General features: G+C 32.4%; 3 protein-coding genes across 4 annotated transcripts in view; 2 read left to right on the forward strand and 1 right to left on the reverse strand.

Annotated features, from left to right (window-relative positions):
- The window catches only part of LOC125057580, a 198,080-nt gene that overhangs the window by 157,762 nt on the left and 13,035 nt on the right, over positions 1-27,283 (reverse strand). For both annotated transcript variants that reach the window (XM_047661362.1, XM_047661361.1), the window contains exon 2: positions 6,801-7,184. In XM_047661362.1, the coding sequence (XP_047517318.1) occupies positions 6,801-7,158 (358 nt within the window). In that variant the 5' untranslated portion in view covers positions 7,159-7,184. The remainder of the gene's footprint in view (positions 1-6,800; positions 7,185-27,283) is intronic.
- LOC125057581 lies at positions 14,080-15,878 on the forward strand. The gene is made up of 2 exons (XM_047661363.1): positions 14,080-14,942; positions 15,408-15,878. Exons 1-2 carry the CDS (start codon positions 14,115-14,117, stop codon positions 15,831-15,833), a joined length of 1,254 nt encoding a protein of 417 aa, XP_047517319.1. The 5' UTR covers positions 14,080-14,114; the 3' UTR covers positions 15,834-15,878.
- On the forward strand, positions 17,565-21,480 carry LOC125057582. The gene is made up of 2 exons (XM_047661364.1): positions 17,565-18,488; positions 21,024-21,480. Exons 1-2 carry the CDS (start codon positions 17,724-17,726, stop codon positions 21,432-21,434), a joined length of 1,176 nt encoding a protein of 391 aa, XP_047517320.1. The 5' UTR covers positions 17,565-17,723; the 3' UTR covers positions 21,435-21,480.

Below are 27,283 nucleotides of genomic sequence, written 5' to 3' on the forward strand. Positions count from 1 at the left end.
AAACTTTTTATAGAAACATATAGTTAATTATTTACACAAAAATAAAATAAATCACTTTCTGCCGCACACCACGTCTTTGAGGAACCAGCTGCCAGCAGACGTATTTCCAAACCGATACCACTAAGGGGCCTTCAACAAAAGCGTCGGCAACACATCCGCTAGCCCCTGGTGTTGCAGGTATCCGTGGGTGGCAGTTATCACTTTATTCAAAATGCACTTTGTCTGGCCTGCTCGTTTGCCTCTGGTCCCATAAAAATATATATCCAAAACTTGCATCAGTCGAGGTCGTTTATTGTACAAATAAACAAATTCAAATATTCCAGAATACAATGGAAAATGGAATAATACGGAATATTCGTGAAAGATAGATTGGCCCGGCATGAAAATGCTTTGTAACGGCCGGTCGTAGCTCTCACGGCTGCGTAATCCATTAGCCAGACAATGAGCTGAGCGTCCGTTATTTGTCTGATACGCCTATAAAGCTTATGAATGCATATATTATAACCCGGTAGAATGCGGTGGGGTACTTCCGACTTTAGTGGGTACGGTTCACCCAGCTGTTTGTGTAGCACACGTAACACCTGATTAGTCAAGCCCCACACACCACAGTAACCGTTGTGCCTCGTCGGATTTAAAAAGTTAAGTAGTGTTTCTCAAAAGAGGATAAGGTTTTGCTTAAAATTACTAATATCTTCAAGGCATACTCCCCGCACTCCTATTTTAGTAAATTCATGATGACATTTAGTAACTCCAAGCCCAGTTGTAGTTAATAAATTAAAAGTCTCTGTAGCGTGAATGTCTTCCGTAAGTAAAAGACTAACTTTGGACATTCAGGATATCATAGCGCCTTTGACTCGTCTCGACTTTGAAACTTGCCTCTAAAATTCTAGATCCGCTTCACGCTTTGAGAATACGTCAATAATAAAAAAAGCGTCATGTTAATGGCGACGTGAATGAATTGTCATATTTTTTTTAATTTCTTATTTTTTTTATAATGATATTAAATAAAGGAATTGGTTCAAAGGTTACGACTGCTATATAGAACTTAAACGCTAACCTTAAACTTGGAAGCTATTAGAACTTTTGTCATCTATCTCGTATTTTTGGATCAGTAAGGCGTTTGTCTGCTCAACTTGAATGAAGGTAAGATATAGGTTTTGTTGGTAAAGATACCCATTTGCACCCGTAGTGAGGGATTATATAACCATGTCATTAAAAAATTATTCAGTTAAAGTACAGTTTATTATTATATATGCTTTTGTATATAGCATTAAGATAGATAGACAGACATAACATTTATTACTAACGAAACACACACAGAGAAACATAAAATTTTAAATGTATAATGTGTGTGTTGTGATTGTAACTGGCCCTGGCTCAGCATTATGCTGTGGAGCAGACGTGACGTCATTCTGCCAGAGACCACAACAGGAAAGGAAAAGAAAGTAATAATAAACATAGTAGAGAAAATAATAATAGTAAAAATTTACAGTGTAAGTAGATGTCTTGTGTAAATGTATATAGTAAAAAAAGGGTGCGTGTACGCGCGTAAGAAATTATACTTCTTTGGTATTATTAAAAATAGTTTTTGACTGCATGCAAATAATTAATTACAATTAAATAATCAAATAGTCATTATAGTCAATAAAGTTCAGTTTACATTTGAAAAATAAAATAAATAAATTTTTATTATTATTCTCTTACATTTAAAGTGTAACATAAATTCAATTATTATTCGAATGTTGTTTTTAAATTATGTCCAATGCCCATTAACAGAATGAAGTTCCGTGGGCAACTTCATTCTGTTAATTTTGTGTAACGGTGCGCGCATCGTAAAATTTCACTCTCATGAATTTTTCATAACGCGCCTAAAGAAGTATAACTTAAAATAAGAATAATTGTTGCTAAAACTACTACAAGAAATAGATAAATACATATTTTATTTAAAAAGCGGAATTCGTGGGATTTTTGTCGTTCTTAAATATAAAATAATTAGGTGTTCATAGTTCTGAATTCTTAAGCTCCACTTCAGCTTTCTAGAATTTAATTAATGCAAGTTGTATTATTAAGTCACTGCGTGTCTTGTTATTAAGTATTTGAGGCATTTCGCTTTGAGAAGCATCTCACGATGTCGGTTATTACTCGCTCTTTGTACTTCGATATATGGATTCCATTGATTCGGTTCAGAGAAGGACCGAATTTGAGCGTGCAACTCTCAATCGTGCAACGTTCAAACCCAATGGAATTTTCTTTCCATGAGTGTAACTAACTACAAAAATCTGAGAAAACCAGTTCTCGATGTTCTCGATCTAAAACTCGACGACATGTGTGACACAGAAGCCTGATCACCTAAAAAAGTAGAGTACAGTAGAGGCTTGTAGAGCCATTGTTTTATTTATTACTAGCTGACCCGGCAAACGTTTGTTTTGCCATGTATATTATTTCTAGGAAACATTTTTTTAGTTCAATAAAAATAACTATCTACAATAATAAATTTAGGGGTTGATCGTAGAGGGTTGAAAATTTAAAAAAAACAAAAAAGTCTAAACATAAAAATATATTTTGGGATTGACACCCCTTGTCACTTAGGGGTTTGAAAGGTAGATAGTAGCTAAATATGAATATAAAATTTCCTAAGAATCGATCGGGCCGTTTCAGAGGAGTATGGGAACGAACATTGTTACACGAGTATTTTATATTCTAGTATATTTCGGTTAACGCAAAGTCATCTTAGGATAATCCGTGAAGTGCGTGGTTTGGAATTAATATCAGTTCTGAAAGTTTGAAGTTATGGAAGCCAGGAAACATCGTGTTATGAATTTATAGTTCAGTTTATCTGATGGTTCATGTTATTAACATTACATTATAAACTTATAAAAATGAAGTGGTAGTTCTGTACCGATACGACTTAGAGCATCAAGAAAACAGCATACTCACTTTACTTACCTCAAAAGCCGGCAACACACCTTTAATACTGTGGTACACGAGGCAAACGGTGGGCGCAGGTAGCTAATTATTCAAAGCACTCTTTTGCCTCATGTTCCATAAAAAACAGTATTCCTTTTTATCACAACAGTAGTGCTTTCCCTCAAAGGCCGGCAGCACACCCGTAACCGCCCTAAGATTGCAGATGTGCATGTGCGGCGGTTAGCTTATAATTCAAAGCACTCGTTTGCCTCATGTCCCATAAACAACAGTATTCCTTATTTATCAAAACAGTAGTTTAGGGCAATTATTGTTGAATCTTTGAAAGTCCTTTAAAAGGGGAAAATTTCCATGTAAGTCGCAATGGTAATTTTAAAAGTTGGTCCCTGTGTACATATCAAAAATTCGCAAATGTATCAATATAAAGATTAGGTATTAGCCTATATATATTATATTGTTGGTCAGTAGCTTTAAGAAAATATAATACTTATTATAAATCATATAATTAGTTCGATAAATAACTATTTTGATGGAAAGTGTTGTGAAGGATATATTTAATTAAACACTGTTCAACGGTCCACTGACTTAATAGGTTCAACTCTCTAATCCTTGGTTAAATGCCATCGTCAGTATATACTTAATATTATATACTAATTAATTAATATTATATACTTAATATTATAAAGAGGACAGATTTGTATGTTTGTAACGCATTGGCTTAAAAACGACTGGACCGATTTAAAAAATTCTTTCACCAAATGAATGCTACATTATCACTGATTAATATAAGCTATTTTAATTGCAAAAATATATCTACAAACTACAATAATGTTACCCAAGGTGTGAAAAAACCGCCGCCGCGCATTGGCGTGCTAGTAAATAAGAAAACACGATAAAAGAAAGCTGGTAAAGCTTATTCAAAAGTCTAAAAGTCTAAAATCATTTAATCATTTAGGTAACACAAGAAATGTATATGAAATGCTTCTAACTTTACATTTAGTTATTCTAACGTATGTAAATGATTATTTAAATCATATTACTACTTGGATATGATTTGCTGCAGCTCATCAATATCTATTGTTTAATATAAAAATCTTGGAGAATTGGTTACACGACTTGATGTTCTGCTGGCTGGCTGGCTGCTTTTCCAGAATCAGTATTCCATGTGGTATTTTTTTTATTAATATTTTTTACGTAATTGACACAAGATGGTATGATGAGCATAATTGTTACAAACATTTTGTAAAAAACCTTGGCTATTCAAAACGGTGACGGAGAGTTTTTTGTTATTTCTTCTCGCTCATAGTTCTTGATTTAAGAACTGGCAGTAAATGTAAATTTAGAAGCACATTAACAGTCTCAGGGAAGTATCTCTAAGTATCATTGAAAGGGACACTTATATTATCGCTACAAACTGAAGCCAATTCATTTAAATAGTATTAGGCAGTTAGTAGTTAATTCATTTAAATAGTATTATTAGTATTTATGAATTCACTTCACGCTATACCTATTCATAACAGTCAGTAACTATGAATATTGTAATGACTATGATTGAAATTAGCAATTCAGTGTAGATTGCATCGTATTTCATATTCCGTCTGGTTCACGCTCTTTTGCTAATTGTAGGCTTATGAGTATTATTAAAACTCACTAGGTAATAGTGCAATGGAAATAACTTTACTAGTAATAACTATTATTTAACAACGTGTGTACAGGGGCCTACCGAGAACCTTGTTAGTTCCAACCAAGTTTCAGTCAGTGAAGATTATCTGGCTTTTGAATGGTCCCATTGCCACGAGGGCTCACAACCGCTGACCGACCTGGGTCAGATGATCGCGTTGGGTATATTTTGGTTACTTCATGGGAGTATGCTTTCAGGTGCGAAGACGTCATGATAAATTAGACCTTATTTATTGATAACAAGACATAAATGCCTATAAAGCTAAATGTTCTCATATCCATCCATATCATATAAAACATAGTCGTGTTTGTTCGAACGCTTATAAATCGAAATTGATCGATTTTCATGGTTTTTGATTTGTTGTTTTTTTTCTCCGTCCCGAATAGAATAACATTTATAAAATAAAAAAGAAAATCCAATACAAAATCTTCATGGGTTTCATATCTGACATTTAATATTTGTATTTTACATTTCAAAAAAGGTAGAATAATGTCGGTAATGAAAAATTATTGACATATATATTGGTTGTCAAATATGCGGCGTGCGTTCAGAAATTTATTTTTTGTAAAGTAAGAAAATATATAAAGTTACTTAAATACACAATAAATCAATGCACATTATAACATTGAGTATAGCAATTCGGTGATAGTCGTGAATTAAACCATAAATCACCTACAAACAATTATAGAAAAGCTTTAGCTATTTAAATAATTTTGTATCCAACTGCTAAACAAGTACTATAAAAGAATTAACATACACAATTGAACAACTTTATGTATCAATACATATTCTTTTCTCCATTGGGACTAAACCTGTTACAAAAACAAAACAGCAATCGGCTCGCACCTAAGCTCATTTGTATTCGTCGTTCGTCGAAGCGGTACTTAAGAATTTTTGCACGAAACCCAGACTTGTTAGCAACCCGAGATGTTGAAGTTTAAGTTTTATGAAGCCATTAATTTGTCCTGATTACGCTGTCGCTAGTTTCTGTGACGCGGAAATTTTGATACCCGTTACTTAACTTTACTTGAAAATAAAAAAGGGTGCGTGTACTTATGTACGCGCGTAAGAAGTTATACTTCTTTGGCATAATTAAAAATAGTTTTTGATTTCATGCAAATAATTAATTACAATTAAATAATCAAACACTGGAAAAGGAGTCATTATAGTCAATATAGTTCAGTTTACATTTGAAAAATTAAATAAATAAATATTTATTATTATTCTCTTACATTAAGTGTAACATAAATTATATTATTATTCGAATGTTGTTTTTAAATTATGTCCAATGCCGTAGCATCTTCCGTGTGCAACATTATTCTTTTAATTTTGTGTCACGGTACGCGCGCATCGTAAAATTTCACTCTCATCAATTTTTCATAACGCGCCTAAAGAAGTATAACTTCAATTAAAAAATTAAGATTAAACATAAATACTTATCATATCTAATGAGTAAATTCTTAACCTTATGTAGGTTAAATAATTAGTAGGTAATAAAAAAAATTAATAAAAAGAAAATTAAAACAAATTTAAAATGTTACGTCCCTGTGGCAGTGTACCTTTAACGCTGGCAGCATTTCCTCGCTGCATTGCGTTACTTATTCGTTGATAAAAATTAACTTTTTCTAATCATTATTTCATAATAGCATAATAGCGGCCTATTGGAGGGTACGCCTGTGCAGGAGATGCCTATTTACCTCTATATATTAATATTTAATCACATCTTTTATAAAAAATTAAGTTCTTAAAATAGTTTTGACTTGCAAAAACAAAACTAATTTTAAAACTTATGCTGGCGCGGCCGCAGAGCAGGCGGGAAATAAAAAACGGCACAAATATAAGAGTATTTTCTCTAACTTCAATTTTGTTCTTTTTTGAGTAGAGACTCTTGAGCCGTGGAGTGCACAGGCGCTAATTAAAGATTATAGTTGGCGCCTGGTAGATAGTACCGGTGACCCCAGAGGTGGTGCTTTCCTCGCTCGACGAATAAGTATCGCAATATAGCGAGAAAATGCCAGCATTAAAGGTACACTGCCACAAGGACCAAAAAAATATATTTTTTAATTTTCATTTAAGTAATTTTTATTATTACTATGTAGGTTAAGAAAGTAAATACTTTATTTTTGACTGTTATGATTACTAATAAACAATATATTATAAAACTTCAGTATCCGTAGATAAAGGAAAAACTTACCATCATAAACAACTCCACGAACCAGCTCTGCAGTATCAAAAACGGCGTGGCCAACTGTCAATTTCACATCACTTTCCGTCTCACTCAGCGTCACTATCTGCTCACTTTCACTCGAAATCCGGGCGTACTCACACGCGTCAGTTATCACCTGCACTGTGGTCACTTCACTGGTTGTGGTTTCATCATAATCCTCGATCTCAGAAAAGGGGGGTCCTGGCGATCTTCCCGGCGCAGGGTCTCCACTAGGAAGGTTTAGTGTGGATATATAAGGGAGAATGATGGTCAGAATAGGTAATATAATGTGTATTGGACACCGGTTCATATTGTATTTGGGTTGGATGGAACGCTTTGAGTTCATGATTCTTATTGCACGGCCATGCTTGCCTGAAACAAGAAAAATATTTTATAAGCCAAGTATAGGAAAGTTTCAGCGACATGTGCTATTTTTGTATTCTATAATATCCCAAAAAACCTAGTTTGTCCTTATAATTGGTACAATGGCAAATAAAAATCGCAGCCTGTATTGGCAGTCTAACTAGCAAATCTATTTAATTCCTTTTGAGAATGTCTTTTCCAAGTATATTTAACTTTAAATTAATTAAAACGAAACGGCACAAAGAAGAAAAACGAGTAAGCTTTGACTTATACTAATCGAATTAAATCGGATTTGTAGAGATAAGAAATCGCTTTTTATTCTTAATTAATAAATTAGTTTCCTGGGAATACAATTAATTAACTTATGTGTATTTTTTAATAAATAGGTTTAGCACGTTTCAAACAATATCTTTAATCTAGTTGTTAAATTATTCCACGTTAAAATCATTAATTCTATTACTTTGTGTTAATTATTTATGAACGTGTGTTTAATATTTCGACAATATTTTTTATAAACAGGTGTTCAGATTTTTGTAGCTTTCGCAATTTTTGAGTTTATCCAAATATAAAAATTCGTCTGTTTTAGTTTTTGAATTATCACATTTCTCCTGCATTTTATATATTTGCTGTTAGACTATTTTGTTTTCTGGATTTTTTAAATGTGAATACTGGCTTATTTGATTCTACTCACAAACATTTAATTTTTCATAGTCACTGGAATAACATACTGAAAATTTTCACGTCATTAAATCAGTATTTAACTTCATCGATATTAACAGTTTATATTGCGGTCATTCGCGCGTTATTGCTCTTTGATGAAGCACAACTCACGGAAATTAAACTTATAAATAAATAGAATTTTGAGTCTTTATTAAATATTGATTTACGGAATAACATTAGCGCTTTATATATTCTATTGGATTTCAGCCCTGCGATTCTGTAACTCACTTCACGAACTCACACAGCGGTTTTCGCATCGGCGGTCTCTCTCAAATCAGTCGTGAAGCAGTCATTTTATGATTTGGCATTCTGAAAAGGTGGGAGCTTGTACTTTATTGTTTATCAGAATGCCAAATCATAAAATGACTGCTTCACGACTGATTTGAGAGAGACCGCCGATGCGAAAACCGCTGTGTGAGTTCGTGAAGTGAGTTACAGAATCGCAGGGCTGTTTCGTAATGTTTATTTTATAAGCAAGTTGGTGATCAGCCTTTTGTGCCTGCCACTCGCCGTTGATTTTTTTAGTCTAATTCCTTTCTCCACCGTACGAGTGAATGCACGCATGGAAAGTTAAAATTATTGGTCCGGGTTTGAATTTACGAACTATATATGGAATATAAATAATATGAGGCCTATCTTTTATATAAATATTAGAGTACGTTTCTATTGTGAACATTATATATAGTGCTTCTTGTGAACGTGTGAATATCTGTAGAATAATTAAGTGAAAAATAAATAAAAATCAAACAAATTCTTTATACATCTCAATGACGAACTATTGAAGAATCGCAAGGTGATACAAGTATTTTGTGAGGCTCAATATTAAAACACGGCCTCCGCCGAGCGCAAAAGTAATCTTTTAGTCTCTTAGAAAATATTTTTGAAGGCTAGATGGAAAACATGTTTGCGAAGGCTGATTGATTAATACACGGAGATGTACGTAGTATCACTGTGTCTCGGATTTTTTAAGTTATACTTCTTTTGGCGCGTTAAAGAAAAATTATAAGAGTAAATTTTTACGATGCGATGAAGTTAGCATAGTCAACATTTTAAAATATAAAATTTCCATTTCTTTAATTATGTAGAAATTACTTTCTTATGATATTTAAATAGATAATGCGTTATAATAAAAATTTCAATGTATTCACTTCCTTTTTTCCTATTGTTAGTGACGTTTTTTCTACAAACGTAGAATAAGGCGAAAGATAATTGTTTTGTTGTTGTAATTGTTTTTTAATAGTCTACGGGACGCCCATAATAGACAGTCATCGCAGCTCATAGACCCATTTAGAGGGTGCGTGGCCGGTCTTTGAGGCACGACTATGCTCTCTTTTTAAACAGTTGGAGGTCGATTCCACAGTTCGTTAGTTCTCAAAAGAAATGCATAGCGAAGCAGACCATGGAAGACTTATCCATCAAGGTGATGCAGATGAAATCTGCAGTTACTGCTGCTCGTACGGTGATGAAACGAGGCAGTCTTATGTAAAGAAACATCTTAAATATATATTATATTTTATGATTGATATCTGATTTACAGAACAGTCAACAAAATAAAATAAAAAAATTTCTTCGTCATTTCGAACTTACGCACGCTACATTGCAGCAAATAAATATAAATATTTTGGTCACAGTGTTACTAATAAATGCAAGGCATACAATTTTCCCTTTTTTATTTTCACGATACAATTTTGTACCTACCTTTCATGTGACAAAAGGTAGTTCAAAGTTCTAATACCAGTGTGTGAACAATCCATATAAGCTCTATGATACCGCTTAAAGCAATGACAAGTCACGGAACCATTGAATATGTTAACAAGTTCTCCGAATGGGAGCTAATTGACTGTTCAGCGCTGGCTGGCCTGGCTCTGACCTTTATACAAATCGATTTTAGTACAAGACATACATCTTCGATAGTACAGACTGAATTAAATGTATCATTACAATGACAGTTTGGTTATTTTAATACAGTATTCAAAAATTCTACTTATAAGTTTCAAATAATTTAAACGTCATTATCGAGTTTATGAAGTCAGTTAAAACTATCTAAAAATTCATCATATTTTTCTGGACACAACACAATCGTACTCAAACTTATTTTTAAATAAAAATAATAAAAAGGGCCGAATTTCGCGTAATATAAACTATAATTTTACACACATTACACATTGTGTCGCTCAAATATAGCAGTAAAATATGTCAAATAAATAACTAATTGAAACTTAAAGTAAAGATCGTACCAATTGTTGAAAGGCCGGCAACACACTTGCGAGCCTTCTGGCAATTTGAGTGTCAATGAGCGGCGGGGCGGTATCACTTGACTTGCTAGTCTCCTATTACATGAAAAAAAATTTAACAATTATATACTCGTAAGTGTACTCTATTTATTCATCTCGTGACAGTTTTTGGTAGAACCTTTTAATCAAACAAAATTTTTACTAACATAGGTTAAGTCGTTCTATGCCACGAAATATAGGAGAGAGGCCTATGAGCAGCAAAGGACCGACACGAACGATGCCATTTGCTTAACTAAGCATCCCTAACATCTACCCTTAGCGAAATAGAACATTATAACAAATTGCAATATCAATTATATAAATCTTCTATTAAAATCGAGTATTAACTTTTTAAGCCTTAGATTCAATTTAGTTGTTACAATTTGTATTAAACGGTTACGGTACTGTTTTATATTGGGTAAGAGCGAAATGTCCCCTAACGTTTGCAAGCGGCCGCGGTCGATCCGACCAAGGTCGAGGTAGCGGTGCGAGGCGGTCCTCTGTAACACCGTAATGGCTCGATCTCTAAAAAAACGTGTGTGTACACGCGTTAAAAGTTATACTACTTTGGTGTAAAAAGATAACAATCTTTAAAAAAAAAATATTCTACTTTTGTAGAAAAAACGACACTAACAAAAAACTAAAATGTTGACTAAAGCTCACTTTAGGGTGTCAGTTTTTTGTGACGGTGTGGGCGCATCGTAAAAATTTACTCTCATCATTTTTCCCTAACGCGCCAAAAGAACTATAACTTCAAAAACAATCGTCGCAATCTTTTATAGCGTCTTTTGTTTTAAAAATTATTTAAAAATACACGCGCTCTTATTTAGGATGTCCTTGTTCCTGTTCTTTTGTTAGTTACACGTGTAATGTATGGAAGAATCATGGAATGAATCATTAAATTAAAACAGTACAAATAAATACTCCAGAAATATATTTAGCATGATAATATCTAGTTTATATTTAATGTCAAACATTATGTTTCACGTCAAACGACATAATTCGGTAAATCAAATGTAAATAATAAGACAATGTTATCGAAATAAATAAATAATTTCACTGATAAATGTGGCGTTTAATAAAAATAGTGGGAAAAATAATATTAAAAATACTACATATTTGTTCATACACCTCTGTCAAAAAAACTTAACAATTCTTGGCAAATTTTTTTACTTCTCCGTCTGGAACCGATCCTGATGTAGTCATCAATCTTTTGATACCTTAATAGTTTTCAAATGATTGGCCTGTTATATTTGTTTTATATCAAGGGATATGACTCTTCGAAAGCACAGAGTTTAGCTAAATGAATACTGACATTTCAAAATTAATCATTTTGCTCTTGTACATAGAATAAGAATAAGAATAAGAATAATTTTTATTTTTATAGTTATTAATAAAGAATACTTAACTTTTTCCATAAAGTTACAAGACGAATTTAAATTATATTCATTATTTCAAAATCCTATATTTCAGATTTCACCGCGCCTAAGACATAACAATTTATATATATGTAGTATCAGGCAAGGATCTCTCTTGCCAAAAAAAAACATTATTACTACTAGGTACTATACTATAATATGATTTAGTAGTAACGTACTTTCTTGAATCGTCTCTTTGATAATGATGTACAGACGTCTATTTAAAAGTTGTATGAAAATAATTTTTTAACGTGATTTGCTTTTTTTCTCACGACAAAAAAGTTTTTATTTTTAATGCAATTAATTATTTATTTAAATTGCCTTCGTTTTATCTAATTAATTATTTGTATTTTGATCGTGAATTTTGTTTTTTTACACGTGTAACATAATACACTATGTAGAAGTGGAAGAAAGTGCTATCCCAACCTCCGATGTATTATTGAATCGGTAATTCGCTGTCGCATTGATCGCATAGTCTACCTTATCCCCAAAAGCGCTCGTATCCGTGTGATAGGAGCCCACTTTATAGATGAAACAAGTCTATTGTCTCTTAGCGAATGTACTATTTTATTTCACCCTGGTTGGGAACAAAAGAAATCTTAATAATATGTTCAGAAACATTTCTTTTATAATGAACACTTTGGCATTTTGATTATAAGTCAAAAGTTTTCTACCTAATTTGAGGTTTAAATATGAGATTATGAACAGGTTTTTTTACAAGGATGTTAAAGGCACACTGCCGCACCACACGGCAAACATATACGTGATTTTCAGTCGTTCCATCTGAACCCAGTAAAATATATAGACTAGTTGTTATATATATATATATACAATTATTAAACCAAAGGTCGCACGTTCGACATGTAAAGAATGCAAAAATGTGTGACACAGAAGGCACCTACTCGAATCAATAATAATTATCAATGAGACACGTAGAAATTTGTCTGCTCCATACCATGATAGCCATAATATACATACAGTATGTTGGTTGCCGCCGGAGGTCTCAAAAAATATCCAAACTTGGAAGTCATGTATAATAATTAAATTTATTTTAATGAGAAATCAAATGATGAGAAGAGACAGCAAGGTAACCACTTAAATTACCACTCAAGATGTAACAATACCTGGAATCAGGTAAGGGATTATGAAAAGGCATCTCATTTAGTTTCTTCTAATATTATTCTTTCAAGCATAGTCAGTCCTAATAATATTAGATTAATGGATGGTAATAAAGTCCGCGGCGTAGAAAGCCAATATTCCTACAAAATATTTGTAGGTTTTAAATATTCGTGTGAACAAGATAAATGATAAATAAAATTGTTATATCACAGTGACGATGATGTTCTATTTACAAACAAAAGTAAATAAATATTTATACTTGTGCAATTTTTATGTACATAGTATATAGGGGTAGCTTAACAAAATTATATAAATACACTTATCTCAATACCTCACCTACCTATCTAATACCTAAGAATTTATTTCAAAACTAGCGTCATGTCCCGTCTTCACACGGTGAACAGTTACTCTGGTATTATGTAATATTTTAATGCTGAAAGGATTTTTTAATTCGCTCCTTTAGAGATAATCGTTACAAACATACAAAAATACAAATATTTCTTCTATGATATATGACTTTAAGGCCCTATCCCAGCACGAATTGCTGTCTCGGGGTGGACTGCGAGGCGCAGTGGAGAGCTGGAGCACTGAGGCGCGCCGGCCCGTAATAACAATTACTTGGCATGCGCTAAAATATATCGTGTAAATTTCAAAATCATGTTCTATATACATTTTCGTCATAAAATGAATTCGAAGTGTCAAAAATTGCCACTTACAAGTTATTTAAATCGTGTATCGATCTTTCAAAATGGATACATAAACTACTCAACTCGACCATATATTTTTTCCATTCGCCCTACTTCAAGAAACGATGACGAAAAATAAAAGAAACAATGTACTTTTTTGGAGTTTGGTGACCAGGTCCTTAAAGTATTCGGGAAGAAAATTTTAGTTATGACTAATAACCTTAAAGACCTGTGCCTAAAACGTGTCTTCTACAGTAGGTATGGAGAAACATGCCGATTTCCACGGTGTTTACCTTCACCGTACCAGCAAGAGCTTATTATTATACTTTACTTTTCTTACAAATGTAATATAAATGACAATGTTAGTCCCAGTAAATCCAAAGCGGTCAAAGAACCCGCGGATAACTTTTCAAACTTTAAAATAGTCTAGCAAGGTATTGTGTACCAACAATTAATATACCTATAACAGTGTTGTTAAAATAAAATTTTACTAATAAGTACCAACAGAGATTTTTAGCTACTTGTGTTGTTTTAGAAAAAGTTGATGGAATTCCGTCTTCAAATTAACAATTAAGTATATTCAACATTGTGTGAGATAATGAATTAAACAAATATTTAGTAAAACAATGTAAACTACAAGTTATCTCTGAAAATTACATATATATTCAGTTGCACCTTTTGATTGAATAATTTCTGGTTGTATCTTTGATAAGTCTTTTCAAAATGCAAATTGAAGAACAAACATACAATGTTGAAAATTTTAGCAGTCAAGAGAAGATAACTAACAAACCTGAAGACAACCTCTACCCTTGTGTTAAAAATGCTATTAAAAAAATTATAGAAGACGAAGAGTTTACAAAATACATAGTGAAAGTAAAAGCTCTTGAACCTGACGGTGGCAATTTTTTAGCGAACCTATATGAAATTGATATCTTAGATGAGGCTCCAAATGGTAAAAAGAAAATAAACTTGTTTGTAAAACAAACTGTATGTGGTGACAATTTATACGGTTTTGTCGATATTGAACAAGCTTACTTGAAGGAAGTCTTCTTCTATACAGACGTTTCGATTATTTTGGATAAGCTACAAAATGAAGCTAACATCCCATCAAATGAAAGATTCAGAAATGTAAAATGTTGGCCAGAATCCGGTGTGGAAGCAATAATTATGGAAAATCTGGCCAAGAAAGGATTTAAAACACCATGCGGGAAGGAGATCGTAGATCTCAAATTAGCACAGTTATCAATTCAGCAGATCGCAAAATTTCATTCACTAAGTTTTGTTATAAAGAAGAAGATGCCGGAATACTTTGAAAAGAAAATACGAAACTTAAAAACTATATTACATTTGACTGATAAATATATTGAAATTTGCACTAAATGTACTAAAGCGGCGGTCAGTCACTATGATGAAGACATAAGAAAAGAAATTATGAACGACTTACCTGGTCTAATTGATACTTTTTTTAAGTATTTAAACGAAGCTGTTACTTCTGCAAACTGTCTTTGCCACGGCGATTATAGACTGAACAATATACTGATTAAAGAAGAAGTAAGTATGATCTATAAGTTTTTAACCGTATTATTTATAGAATGTGCTCATTCTAGGGCTATTTTACTATAGGTATAATTATGTAAAATCTGCAACATTCTATTGGGGCAGACCCATTTATGACTTACATTTCAGTTGCTCCGCGAACAACTTGTTCAACGGATATAATCGCGAATTTACTACATAACACATGTATTATATTACATATATTATAATATATAGCATTATATTGAATTAAATTATATAAAAAATTTCGTTTATATCCATTAAATAACTTTTATTAAATTCCTGAGTGTTGCATAGATATTTTTTAAAGGACCTTATCAACTTATATAACATGAGTCCATCTGTAACAGTAATTATTTTACCTAGATTCAAATTAATAAATTCAACAAACATTAAGAAACTGAAGCACTAAATGGCATTGATTATTATAATTTCTAATATATCACATTGTACTTTTAGGATGGTGAAACAACAGAAGTTCTTCCAATCGACTACCAAATAATATTCTACGGTCCCCCAGTCACAGATCTCATTTACTTTATGTACACTTCCGGTGACACACAATTCAGAGAAAACCACGAAAGAGATCTAAAAGATCTATATCGTGCTACGATGAACGATTTTCTAAGCTATTACGACATAGATATAGAAGACGTCTTTCCTACAAAAGTTTTTGAGAAAGATTATGAATTTATGCGAGACTTTGGATTTTTTTGTTCATTTACTGTTTTACCGGTAATTTTCAGTGATGAATCTAATGTGCTAGAACCCGGCACTGATCTGTTAACACAAGACATTTGTGTTGATAAAAGTTTTCCAGAAAGGATGGCGGGTTTATATGACGAGTATAAACGATTCAAAAATCAAAAACATAATCAGAACTAATAGCTTTTATGACTTATGTTGCAGAAATATATATTTAATCAATAAGCCGTGATTTTATTTAAAAACTTCAACTCACACTTAACTAAAACTAGCTAGAGATAATCTAATAAAGATAATTATGGATACTTCATGGATTTCTTTATAAAATTCTGTTGACGATAAAGTTCGTCAGAGTCGGAAGTAAGAGGACCCTATGCAATTGCATGAAATCAGAAGGTAAGCGATAAAAAATATCTTTAAAGTGTAAATAATTTAACGTAATATCATTTACATGATCTGCCTTGCGATTCTGTAACTCACTTTTCGAACTCTCACAGCGGTTTTCACAGCGGCGGTCGCTTGGATAAGGAGGGAGCTTGTAGTTTATTGTTTATCAGAATGCCAAATCGTAAAATGACTGCTTTACGACTGATTTGAGGGCGACTGCCGCTGCGAAAACCGATGTGAGAGTTCGAAGAGTGAGTTACAAAATCGCAAGGCAGTTTTCAACAAGTTCAAGAAGCCACTGAAAAAACAAGCTGAGAAAGTAACATTTTCTTTTGAGACGAGTTTTATTATAACAGACCGTAGCAAAATCTATCTTGATCGTATATCTTTAGTCGGAATCGTTGAACCCCAAGAGATTTGGTAAGAAAACACGTATTGTATTTCGATCGCTAAATACGTAAACACGGGACCGCAAGTACACAAAGGGCAAGGCAATTCAATGCTCGATGCCCCGAGGTACCGCCGCTGTCTAATAGATTTTACGATGTTTCTTTGTGTACTACAAGACCCTTACCACTCCCAAAACCTACGTATTCAATTTGTTTTGATATTAATACATGACATGCCCTTTGATAGAATAATTATAGTTCAAACCTAAACACAAAACGACTATAAAAACGTATATTGTTTATAAACAAATGAGTTGAACCAAAAACTTTGGATCCAACCCGGGGTAGCCATGCTAAGCGCTAAGAAAATAGTCTCTGTATTAGGCTATATCCATTATCGTACGATGAAAAAACAAATGATGCATATTATGTATTCAAACTTAGGGCGTTAAGGTCGAGAATTGATATTCAATAACATGAAAGAGCTATTTTTTCTTGCATAAAACCACTAGGCTAGCTACCACTTACTACTACTTGCTAATACTGCTACAGTACAGACAGCAGTTGGCCTAGTACCTTGACCGTCGACTCTCATCTCTGATGTCGAAGGTTCGAACCCCGGCGGCAGCAATGGACTTTGGCTTCTTTGTAAGCAATTAAGTGTTAACTATACGCTCCTACGGTGAAAACATTAGACTTAAAAATTCAACGGCGCATGTCAGGCCCAGAAGGCTGACCTACTTGCTTATCAAGAAAAAAAATGATAACTAATCAGACACGTTTTTCTAGCAACTTCCTTAATATAATATAAGTATTTATTTGTCTTTCTTTAGAACAAAAGATTTTTTGTAAGTACACAATCAGTTTTGTCGAAAACTTAATTTAAGAATCTCGCACTAAATTTATATCATATACGTAAAATTGAAAAAGAAATCAGCAACTAAATTTCATGTTTACGGAATGTTAGTATTTCAACTTTACCCAATGTCAAATATGCAGTCAGAACCTGTTTATAGTAATCTGTGCATATGAACAACTAGAATTCAAATGGCGTTGGAAACTAAATTGTATTTTCGTAGTCATACGTGTTATTTTTCGATGACGTTATAATTATCAGTTGAACAGAGGTTAGTGACGCGCGTCAGTTGTTTCCCACGTGATTGGCGTGGCGTACTTTATCAGAGATATTCCTGATAAATATTTACCTACATTACTGTTGCCACGAGTGTTAAAATAAGTTTGATAATAATTAATTCAAAGTAAACAGTGTAAAAAAGATTGTGTGTTCCAAACTATGGAAAACAAAAAGAAAACTTTGGACGACCTGCCTACAAACGTAAAACAGTGTATAAACAATGTTATTCAAGCGGAAGGACACGCCAAACACGATGTTTGTGTGAGGAATATTTCTACTGGCGGTAATAACTTTATGGGTGAATTATTTGAGATTGATGTGACAAGCGCCGATAAAGAAACAAATATATTTGTTAAAAAGATTATAAATAACGAAGACTTTAAAGTGTATTCAATACCGGAAGTTTATGAAAAGGAAGCATTTATTTACAATGAACTTAGTGATATTTATACAGAAATTCAAAAATTAACCAAAATCCCGTCGGATATTAAATTTAAATTCCCCAAAAGTTATAAAGAGACAAATGTTAACGCAATCATTTTGGAAAATATAACAAAACGAGGGTATAAACAGAAAGAAAGATTTGACCTGACTTCGCTTGACTTTGGAGAAAGGTCTTTAAGGGAACTTGCGAAATTCCATGCCTTGTCGTTTGTTTTGGAGAAACAAAGACCTGAATACTTCGAGACTAAAATAAAGACCATTAAACAATCGTTTGTTTATGACGAATACTGGAACGTACTTGTTAAGAAAATGTGTGATGTGTCTATTGCTGAGTTAAAAGAAAGCGATAAAGAGCGAGTCAGGCAGTTTATTGCACTTTCCTTAGTTAAGTATCCACAGTATATGACAGGTGGAAATTGTTCTATCAAATGCTTATGTCATGGCGATTATAAAATGAATAATGTCATGATTAAAGAAGAGGTAAGTTCGTTAATATTTTAATTTTTTGTTTAGTATACGTAATACTAAACAAAAAACTAAAAAGTAAAAATACAAAAAAAATATTACACTTCCAATTTTACATTTTATCAGTTATTTTTTTTGTTAAGCAAAATATCACTAGCAAAATATCGGATTAGGTATCAACTATCAGGTAGGAACTTAACAAAGTTTTTTTTTAAGTGATCAGGCCACTACCGAAGTATATAACTTACTTCATGTAAACTTATTTAGCGGATATTTACAACTACACCACGTCACTTCAGTAAGGATTTCGAACCTAATATTAGGTATTTGGAGCCACGTAAAGGTGGCGAAAGCAGCGCAGCGCATTTTAAAAAATCTACATCGAAATCGGCTCCATCTTTAAGGTTTCATTTGGGTTTTATTTAACAATAAGTTAATTGTTAATTATTTCATTTATATAAATCAGGACGATACAGAATAACCGATTAGAACATGTTGAAAATAACTCAAATAATATAAAAGATATAAAGAATTACCATTTTCTAATCTTGTCTTTTGTCACAACTCACAAGAAATTCTTAAGATATCATCAGGACATGTAATCAGTGGCATAATGACGACCCAACTTTTTCTCTGAGTTCAGTGAACGCTTCAGAAGTTTTCATTGCAAAACAATACTTTTATCACCCCAACTTTGACTTGTTTGCGAATTGACGACGTCTTAAGATTCTTTTCATAGCTTTTTTAAAGGATAAAATGTGATTTTTCTTAATGCGTGGAAGTTTTTGTTAGCTACAAACATGATATTGCAAGCTGCTTTAATAAAACTCAAAAAATAGATTAGTGAGGAGAGTGGTTGCTTGATACTCGATTGCAGACCAGTCACTGAGAGAATTATCACTGAATAAATTCAAAACTCTCAGTAAACGTAAAAAATCAATAAAGCTTTTTGTAAATTTGACTATAATTTTAATGATCCTAATCCCTGGGATTGCTCCAGTTCACACAATTTATATAACTCAAAACCTGGCGAAGAGCGGCGGAAAGTTTCTTGCCAGTACTTCTTGCCCGCTCTACGCCCTTGACTAGCGAAATGGTAGTAAATGCAAATTAAGAATCAATTTTACATATTTTCTGTTGATGATCATAAGTGTACTTGGTTACTTATATGAAAAAGATATTTTGAGTTTGATAGATTTAAGGGAATTTTTTCAGTAGAGAGCAAATAAATTCCCCAAAATTGTTTAGATAATAATTTCAACATAATCGTAGTGTTATTTCACTTGTAAAGAATTTAGTCAAACATCGTGTTTTTTTGATTTCAAATATGAATTGCCTCTCTGTAGGCCCAAAAATAATAATTAAAAAACTGTGAACATAAATTCGATTGCAATAAACTATTGTTGGTAAAATCCAATTATCGACGAGCAAACACAACTGATGAATTTGCTCAAACAGTATTGTTCCAAATCGTTGACGATATAACGCACTAATGGAGCAAATACGATGCAAAACTAAAACTAGTACAAGGCTTTTTGATTAGACTGAATTTTAGATGAGTTTTAAAAATTATTAACTCTAATTTTATAATATTTTTTACACAATTCGAGGTTTTGCATTTTTTTAAAATAATGTAATAAATTCGGGTTTATATCCTTTAAAACATAAAAAAAAATGAAACCCGTTTTCCGTTGTCACGACATAACATGAAAACGGCTTGATCGATTTGGCCAATTCTTTTTTTATAATATTCTTTGAAGTACGAGGATGGTTCTTACGGAGAGAAAAATTAAAAAAATTGAGTGAAAACGTCTAAAAACAACACTTTTCTATATTCCCATACATAATATTCGTAATAATATTTAAAAGTCAATTTGAACTTTAATACCATATCATAAAGTTCAAGTGTTAGTGGAGGGGTTCCGGGAAGGTAAATTTTTATGTTTTGTTGTCTTATCAACTTTCTTTTTTTTATCTTACTAGCTAGACCGGTGTCCCGAATAGCAGAATAAGTATTTAAAAAAAATAAAGAATCGACTGTTGGGCGGTACGATGTTCGCCAGGCCAGCTAGTTTAATATAAAAGAGTTACAATATTAATTAATAAATTTAATATTATTTTACCTTTGTTTTAAAATGAACTGTATATATGTTTCTGACGCATAAATATTATAGTTAAATAAAATAAATATTATAGGAGATATAAATCCTATGTTATATATAATTTCTTAATTAAAACAAATAACCCTAATGAATCTAACGAAACCTAATTGGTATATTTTCTTAATAACGCGCTTTATCACGTCAAAATGTATTAATCAAAGTGCTACCTTTTCTTGCTTTATCTGAAAACAGAAGATATTGTTTTAATACTTTTGATAACAATTAATACTTAATGAATGATTGACAACATGACATTTAAAGTCTTAAAACTCAAATAAACAATAATAATTACATAACCCATCACATCCATGATAGAAACGTGTAATTAATAATTAATAAAATCGTCCGCGATAATATATCTGAATTACACCTTTATATATTTTTTCAGAATGGAAAACTAATTGACGTTCTACCAATCGACTACCAGCAAATATACTACGGGAATCCAATCATCGATCTAATTTACTTCATATACGCATCAAGCGACAGGCCTTTCAGAAAGCAACATCTCCATCACCTGAAAGATTTCTACTATAGCGCCTTTAGCAAATTTCTTAGCAATTTCGACATGACTGTACAAAACGTATACCCAAAGGAAACATTCGACAAATGTTTCAACGAGTGCTTAGACTACGCTTTGATGTTTTCCTTGTATTTTTATCCGTTTTTCTATATATCAGAGGAGGACACACGCGATGGAAATGACGATTTAATGGTCGTCTCGATAAGAGTGGATAAAATAATGAGAGACAGGATTCAAGGTGTTGTGGATGATTTCATTGAGTTGGGAATAATTTAGAATTGTTAAATTTCACACTCGTTATATTAACAAATTAAAAATTATTAACAAAAAATATTGTATTGTATTTTTTTTTTTTAAGACAATTCACACCAATTGACCTAGTCCCATGCTAAGCTGGTGAAGCTTGTGTTATGGGTACTAGGCAACGGATATACATACATATTATAGATAGATATACATATAAATACATATTTAAACACCCAAGACCTAAGAACAACACCAAATGCTCATCACATCGATGTTCGCCTCAGCCGGGGATCGAACCCGGGACCCATGGATTCGCAGTCAGGGGTACTAACCACTAGACCAATGAGTCGTCGTTGTCTTTTATTTTACGCTCTCGTTCAGTTTGACAGATCATATCAGTAATGATTTATAATTTATAAAAATGAATTTTGATTTTCTTTAATGTATTTATCATTTAAAATTTATATACATTGAAATTATTAATTATGATTGGAATTTAAATTTAAGGATTATTAATAGTAATATTTTTTTGTTTAATGCATGCACATATTATGTAATTATTAATCATATGATATACTTGTTTAATATATTATTCATTATGGAAATAAAGAGGCTATAATAATAATCATGTCAGTGTCTGCTAATACATAGTCCAAGCTTTACATGCCACTCTGAAAAAACCGCTTGCTTTAAATTCCAGTATTAACAATTATTATTTCTGGAATTAAAATCGTTAACTAAGATAGTTTTCACCACACGAAGCCGGCAACTGTAAATCTAGACGGCCAAGATAGTTTACGACTTTAAGCAACAATTTAAGTACCAATACAGTGTTCACTTCTGCAATAAACGTCAGTTGCCGTATTCATAGCATTATCGAATTTGCAATATAGAGCATCGTGAAGAAATATTACCAACCAGGAAGATTGTGCCAGCATTTTACCGTTTTGAATATAAACTATACGCCTGCTATTCGCTCGCAAAATGGATTTACAAAGTATTCATTTTGAACTACCTTAGTGTCGATAAAATGGGCTTGAGTGTTGTGCTAAAAGCGGGTAGGTCATTTATTCGTATTTCTTTGTAAAGTACTCATCTGTCTCTTTTCGTCACAGTGTAAGTACAATTTGCCAAGACGAGTCGAAAGAGATAGTAAGAGTATGGATAAAAACGTAACAATGTACGTTTTTAATATAATTAAAATCGACACCGCAATATAATATATTTATTTATAAGTTCTAAAACAACGTGTATGCATAAAATTATACCTAAATTATATTAGAACAAAAGCAAGCTAGCAAGGAAAAAAATTAAACAAGCAACCGCAGAAACTAAAATAATAACTAACTAAACTAAAATAATAACTAAATAGAAACTTAAACCTCACTAAGAGCGTGATAAACAAAGTTACGGCAAATTGGAAGGTTGATGCAAAATATATCAATAATTAGACATGGGACCACGTTTACTCTTTTTTTTCTTTTTTAACTGCCTGAGGGAGTAAGGAATTAGTTGACCTTCAATAAGTCCTACGAAGCATACGTAAAGAAAAATGACCGGCGAATTGAAAGTTAATAATATAGGTAATTTTTAGTGAATTGAAAATGTTGAATGAAATCCGCTAAATCCTTCAACATAGCCCATTCCATGCTATCAGCACTACATCTAGAAGAGTCTAAAATGAGTGCTTTGCATGTGCAAAGCAGTTTCAAGCCATGATACTCGGAACACTGCGTGTTGTTTCTTTGTTAATGATCCATTACAGGAAAATTGTTTCAAACTAGAAAATATGCTTTAAAGTTTAATGCACGTTGAATTTACGCTTCACAGTGTAATTTCACGATGATTAGAGTCTATTAGCTATTTATGAAGTTTCGCAAGCGTCAGTTTTATTGTTGAAGTGAAAACTTCTTTAGCGGCGTTGTACACTTTTTTTGGAATGGGTAAAAAATTTTAAACTCGCGTCAGGACACGTGACCTGATCGACAATACGAAAGACGGATGGAGAGTAGACAGCTGGCGCGGCGTTTTTAATGTAATATAATTTATATTAAGCAACAATTTAAGTTGTGTCATGTTGTGTACGATATCGCAATAAATAAATATTGTATTCTACCACATAAATGATAGTACTTTTATACTGATAATTAAAGCAATTCGTGCAAAATTATTCCCTAACCATTCCAAAATATCAAAAATGCACAAAGTTAATATTCAAGTTTTCACTTCTGCCGGCACTCCCGGAGTGCAACCCGTAGTTTTTTTTTGTACACGTGTCTGTGTGTCTTCCCTTAAAAAAATCTTGGGTTAAAAGATTTTTTTTACGGTTCCCTTATGATATTTGCCTTTACCGTATTGCACACATAGAAAGATAAATCTATTGGTGCCCAGCTTCAAATCCACGACCTCAGAGTTGAGTCACACGCTAGAGCCACTTTAAGTGCACCTCTATGTTCTTAATCGAAATCACGATCATCTGTTATTGAGACCAAAAATTATTTTGAAGGGTATTAAAATAATTTAAATAAACATAATATATTTAGTTTAACCAGAACACGAAGAGCCATCGTTCACGATAAGAGCATACATTTTTGATTAATGTTCACTTGAATTACACCTACAAATGAGCCTCGTAAACGTTCGTATACTGTCAGTTTCACATTGGAAAGCAGTTAACAGTAAACTAATAATATCTATACTTATGGACAGCTAAAGAGTTTTGTTAGGCAAATACTGTTCAAGTCACAAATGAGATATTTTAGATATTGTAATGAAATTTAAATCAAGATCGAGTGAGAGGGAGTTTCATTGATCGCCGGATATTCTCTGCAACTCATTTAAGTTGAGCGACTTACGTAACACCTTTGCTTGTGTGCCAGCTAATACTTCAATTCTGTAGAAGTTTTGGGTCTAGATCCGTTTAGTTTGACAAGAGACTGCGAACAAGATGACATATAGCTAATAATAATAAGTGATATTATGATTAGTTCTTGGGTCATCGGGTCCTTAAAATAATAGAAGACTCTTGTTTTACTCTATAGTAAGCACTCGCGTATAACAATAGCTATGTAACGAATGAATGTAATGTAACAGTTTAAAAGAGTGCCTACGTCTGGCTATGCTCTCGGGGTGTAACTTCGACGATTTAGGAAATCGTCACGCTCAAGTGATCAAAATGTACAGCCAGAACACGTACAATAAGAACCTAAACGTCATATTAACGACATCCAATGCTGCAAAGTTGCTATTTGCAATGTTTGTTGAATTTTAACAAAAAGGCTTGTTTTTCAAGGTAGGATGGAATATTAGTAGGAATATAAATTGAGTAATTGGACCGGGCCGATTACCGCCTGCCCTGTAATCAACCGCGTATGTTAGAAACACGTATTAAATATAAATTTGTAAATAATGTAAAAAACCGCCTTTATAACGGAAAAAAGGCTGTTTTTAGCGGTATTCTGATCGGAGGAGATAGTTACATTTGTATATGATAAGGTTATTTGCGATAAACATTATAATTAATATTAATTTGATATCGCAATAATATAGTTTAATGTGATGAATGTAAAATTTAATAACTATAAATAATACTCGTTATGTTTTTAACTTCTAATTAAAATTGCTTTTAAGACAAATTTGCACGCCATTATGTGTGGCAGAATATGCAAACATTATATTGCACTATTATGTTTGTACCGTATTCTTGCAAATTAATTATATTATTATTATAATCGAAACTGGTTGCCTTAACATAATATATTTTTAAAAGTAACATTAATATAAAATTATAAACAGTCAATTAATGTAAATTGAAAAAATCAAAAGTATTAACATCCAATTAGATATCATATTTTTAATCACAAGTGAATGAAAACAGTAACTACGTGTAGAGGCCCACCAGACAACGCTATCGACTCGGGATGGTGGCATCAAAAAGTCGGGAGTCCCCAATAGATGCAAAGATAGAGAAAGATGGCAATCCTTGGAGCAGGCCTTTCCCGGAGAGAGCTCCTGATACATTCTAACTGAACTCAAACTCAAAATAACTTTATTCATATAGTAACAAGTACACTTATGAACGTCAGAAAAGAAGTTAAAACATTTGTAAATTTACATTTACAAAAAGATACAATCGCATAGAATAATTAGATAATAAGTGTATCAGGAAATAAATTATAAGTGTTAGTGCACGTCCAGTACTAAATACACAGTGAGTGAAAGAAAAAAATAGAACACAAGAAAAGAGTGTCTTCCCTTTAATAGAGACTGTAAGTAGTGTTATTGGACACTTTCTTATGTAAACATCCTTATTAGTAAATTAGGTTAGATTTAAATAACTTATTAGTCTTAAGTTAGGCTAGATTGTAATGTTCCATGATGTCTTAGTAAAGACACATGTATATATAAAAAAAAAGGAAATAAATTAAGGCCTTAAGTAAAAAAAAATAGCTATCACATAATCGTAAACAAAGCGTTATTGCTTTATAAATTTATTTTAATTAAAATGGTATTTCTACCCTAACATTCAACCCTAGCTTGGTTGTATTAAGCACACTGCAGCACATTTCCTCACCGACCACACATAATATGCGGTCGCCACGACCATAATTATTTAAACCCTTGTTTTACAGCTACTTGTTTTGCTTTGTAACGAAATTTAAATCGAATATACAGAGTTTTTGTTACTTAGTTAAATGTATTGAATAATTTTTATTGTTTTGTTCCCTTTTGTAAATATTTGAACCAGTTTGTATGGAAATATGCCATTCTGACCATATTTTTTGTGTAATTGTTTGTTATTATTGAAGTTGTACTTCTTTAGGCGCGTTATGAAAAATTGATGAGAGTGAAATTTTACGATGCGCGCGCACCTGTGACACAAAATTGGCTGTGTGATATAGCGTGCGCGAGCGAGATGGGAATAATACAATCTAAAAGTAAAAAGAAATAGAATATGCGTGAAGCTAACTTCACGCATATTCTATTTCTTAGCTTGGCAGCTTAACGAGAATTTTGAATGACCATGACATTGACATCTAACAATGACATTTACCTTTTAAACAAATATAGGAGTTTTAATTATTGTATACAATAAAAGATTATATACCTAGTTATTTTCATTATACAAGTGCGAATTTTATATGTGCGTCTGAATTATAATCAGAAGTATTATCTAAATCAATACTAATTAATATGATAAGATATTTGTGAAAAAACTGTGCCAACCTTCCTGAGTGCTTCAATACAATTGAGGTTAACTATCCGTATGTATTATCGAGTATTATTGTTGATTAAAACTGAAACATGAACCATTATTCTTTGCTTTTGTTTATTGCGTTTGTTACAGCAACTTTTTAGAAATATTCTACGACCCTATATATCAATAATTGAGAACTAAGATTTAAGCACAAATACTAATAAGGAGAAAATGAAGGCTTGGAGCGATATACCAGAGAAGTAAACATTTTAATAAGTACCTGCATCTCAAAAAAATGACCATATCATATATACATATTATAATGATCATATTTAATCAAAACATGTAATTTTTCGGATTTAATCTAGCAAATATAAGGACAAGAGACAAAAAACAATTGATGAATCAGTGGAAGTGCACTAAATTGAATACAAAAAAAGAGTTGTCATCTTATCGCCGTGAAACATCAAAAACTGGAGGTGGAACAAAGCCACCATCACCTTCTCCAGACACAATGGATATGGCAGAGATGATACCGCAATGGTTTGAAGTAGATTTCAATGAATTTGATTGTGATGGTGTCGAGGTAGGAATGTTAATTATAAATATGATGTATGGTGATGTTCAAGGTTCAACCTTTCAAGCATAGGCATATGCTCACAACAGTACTTTATTCCCCTAC

The sequence above is a fragment of the Pieris napi genome, chromosome 16 (assembly GCF_905475465.1).
Source record: "Pieris napi chromosome 16, ilPieNapi1.2, whole genome shotgun sequence".
Lineage (NCBI taxonomy): Eukaryota > Metazoa > Arthropoda > Insecta > Lepidoptera > Pieridae > Pieris > Pieris napi.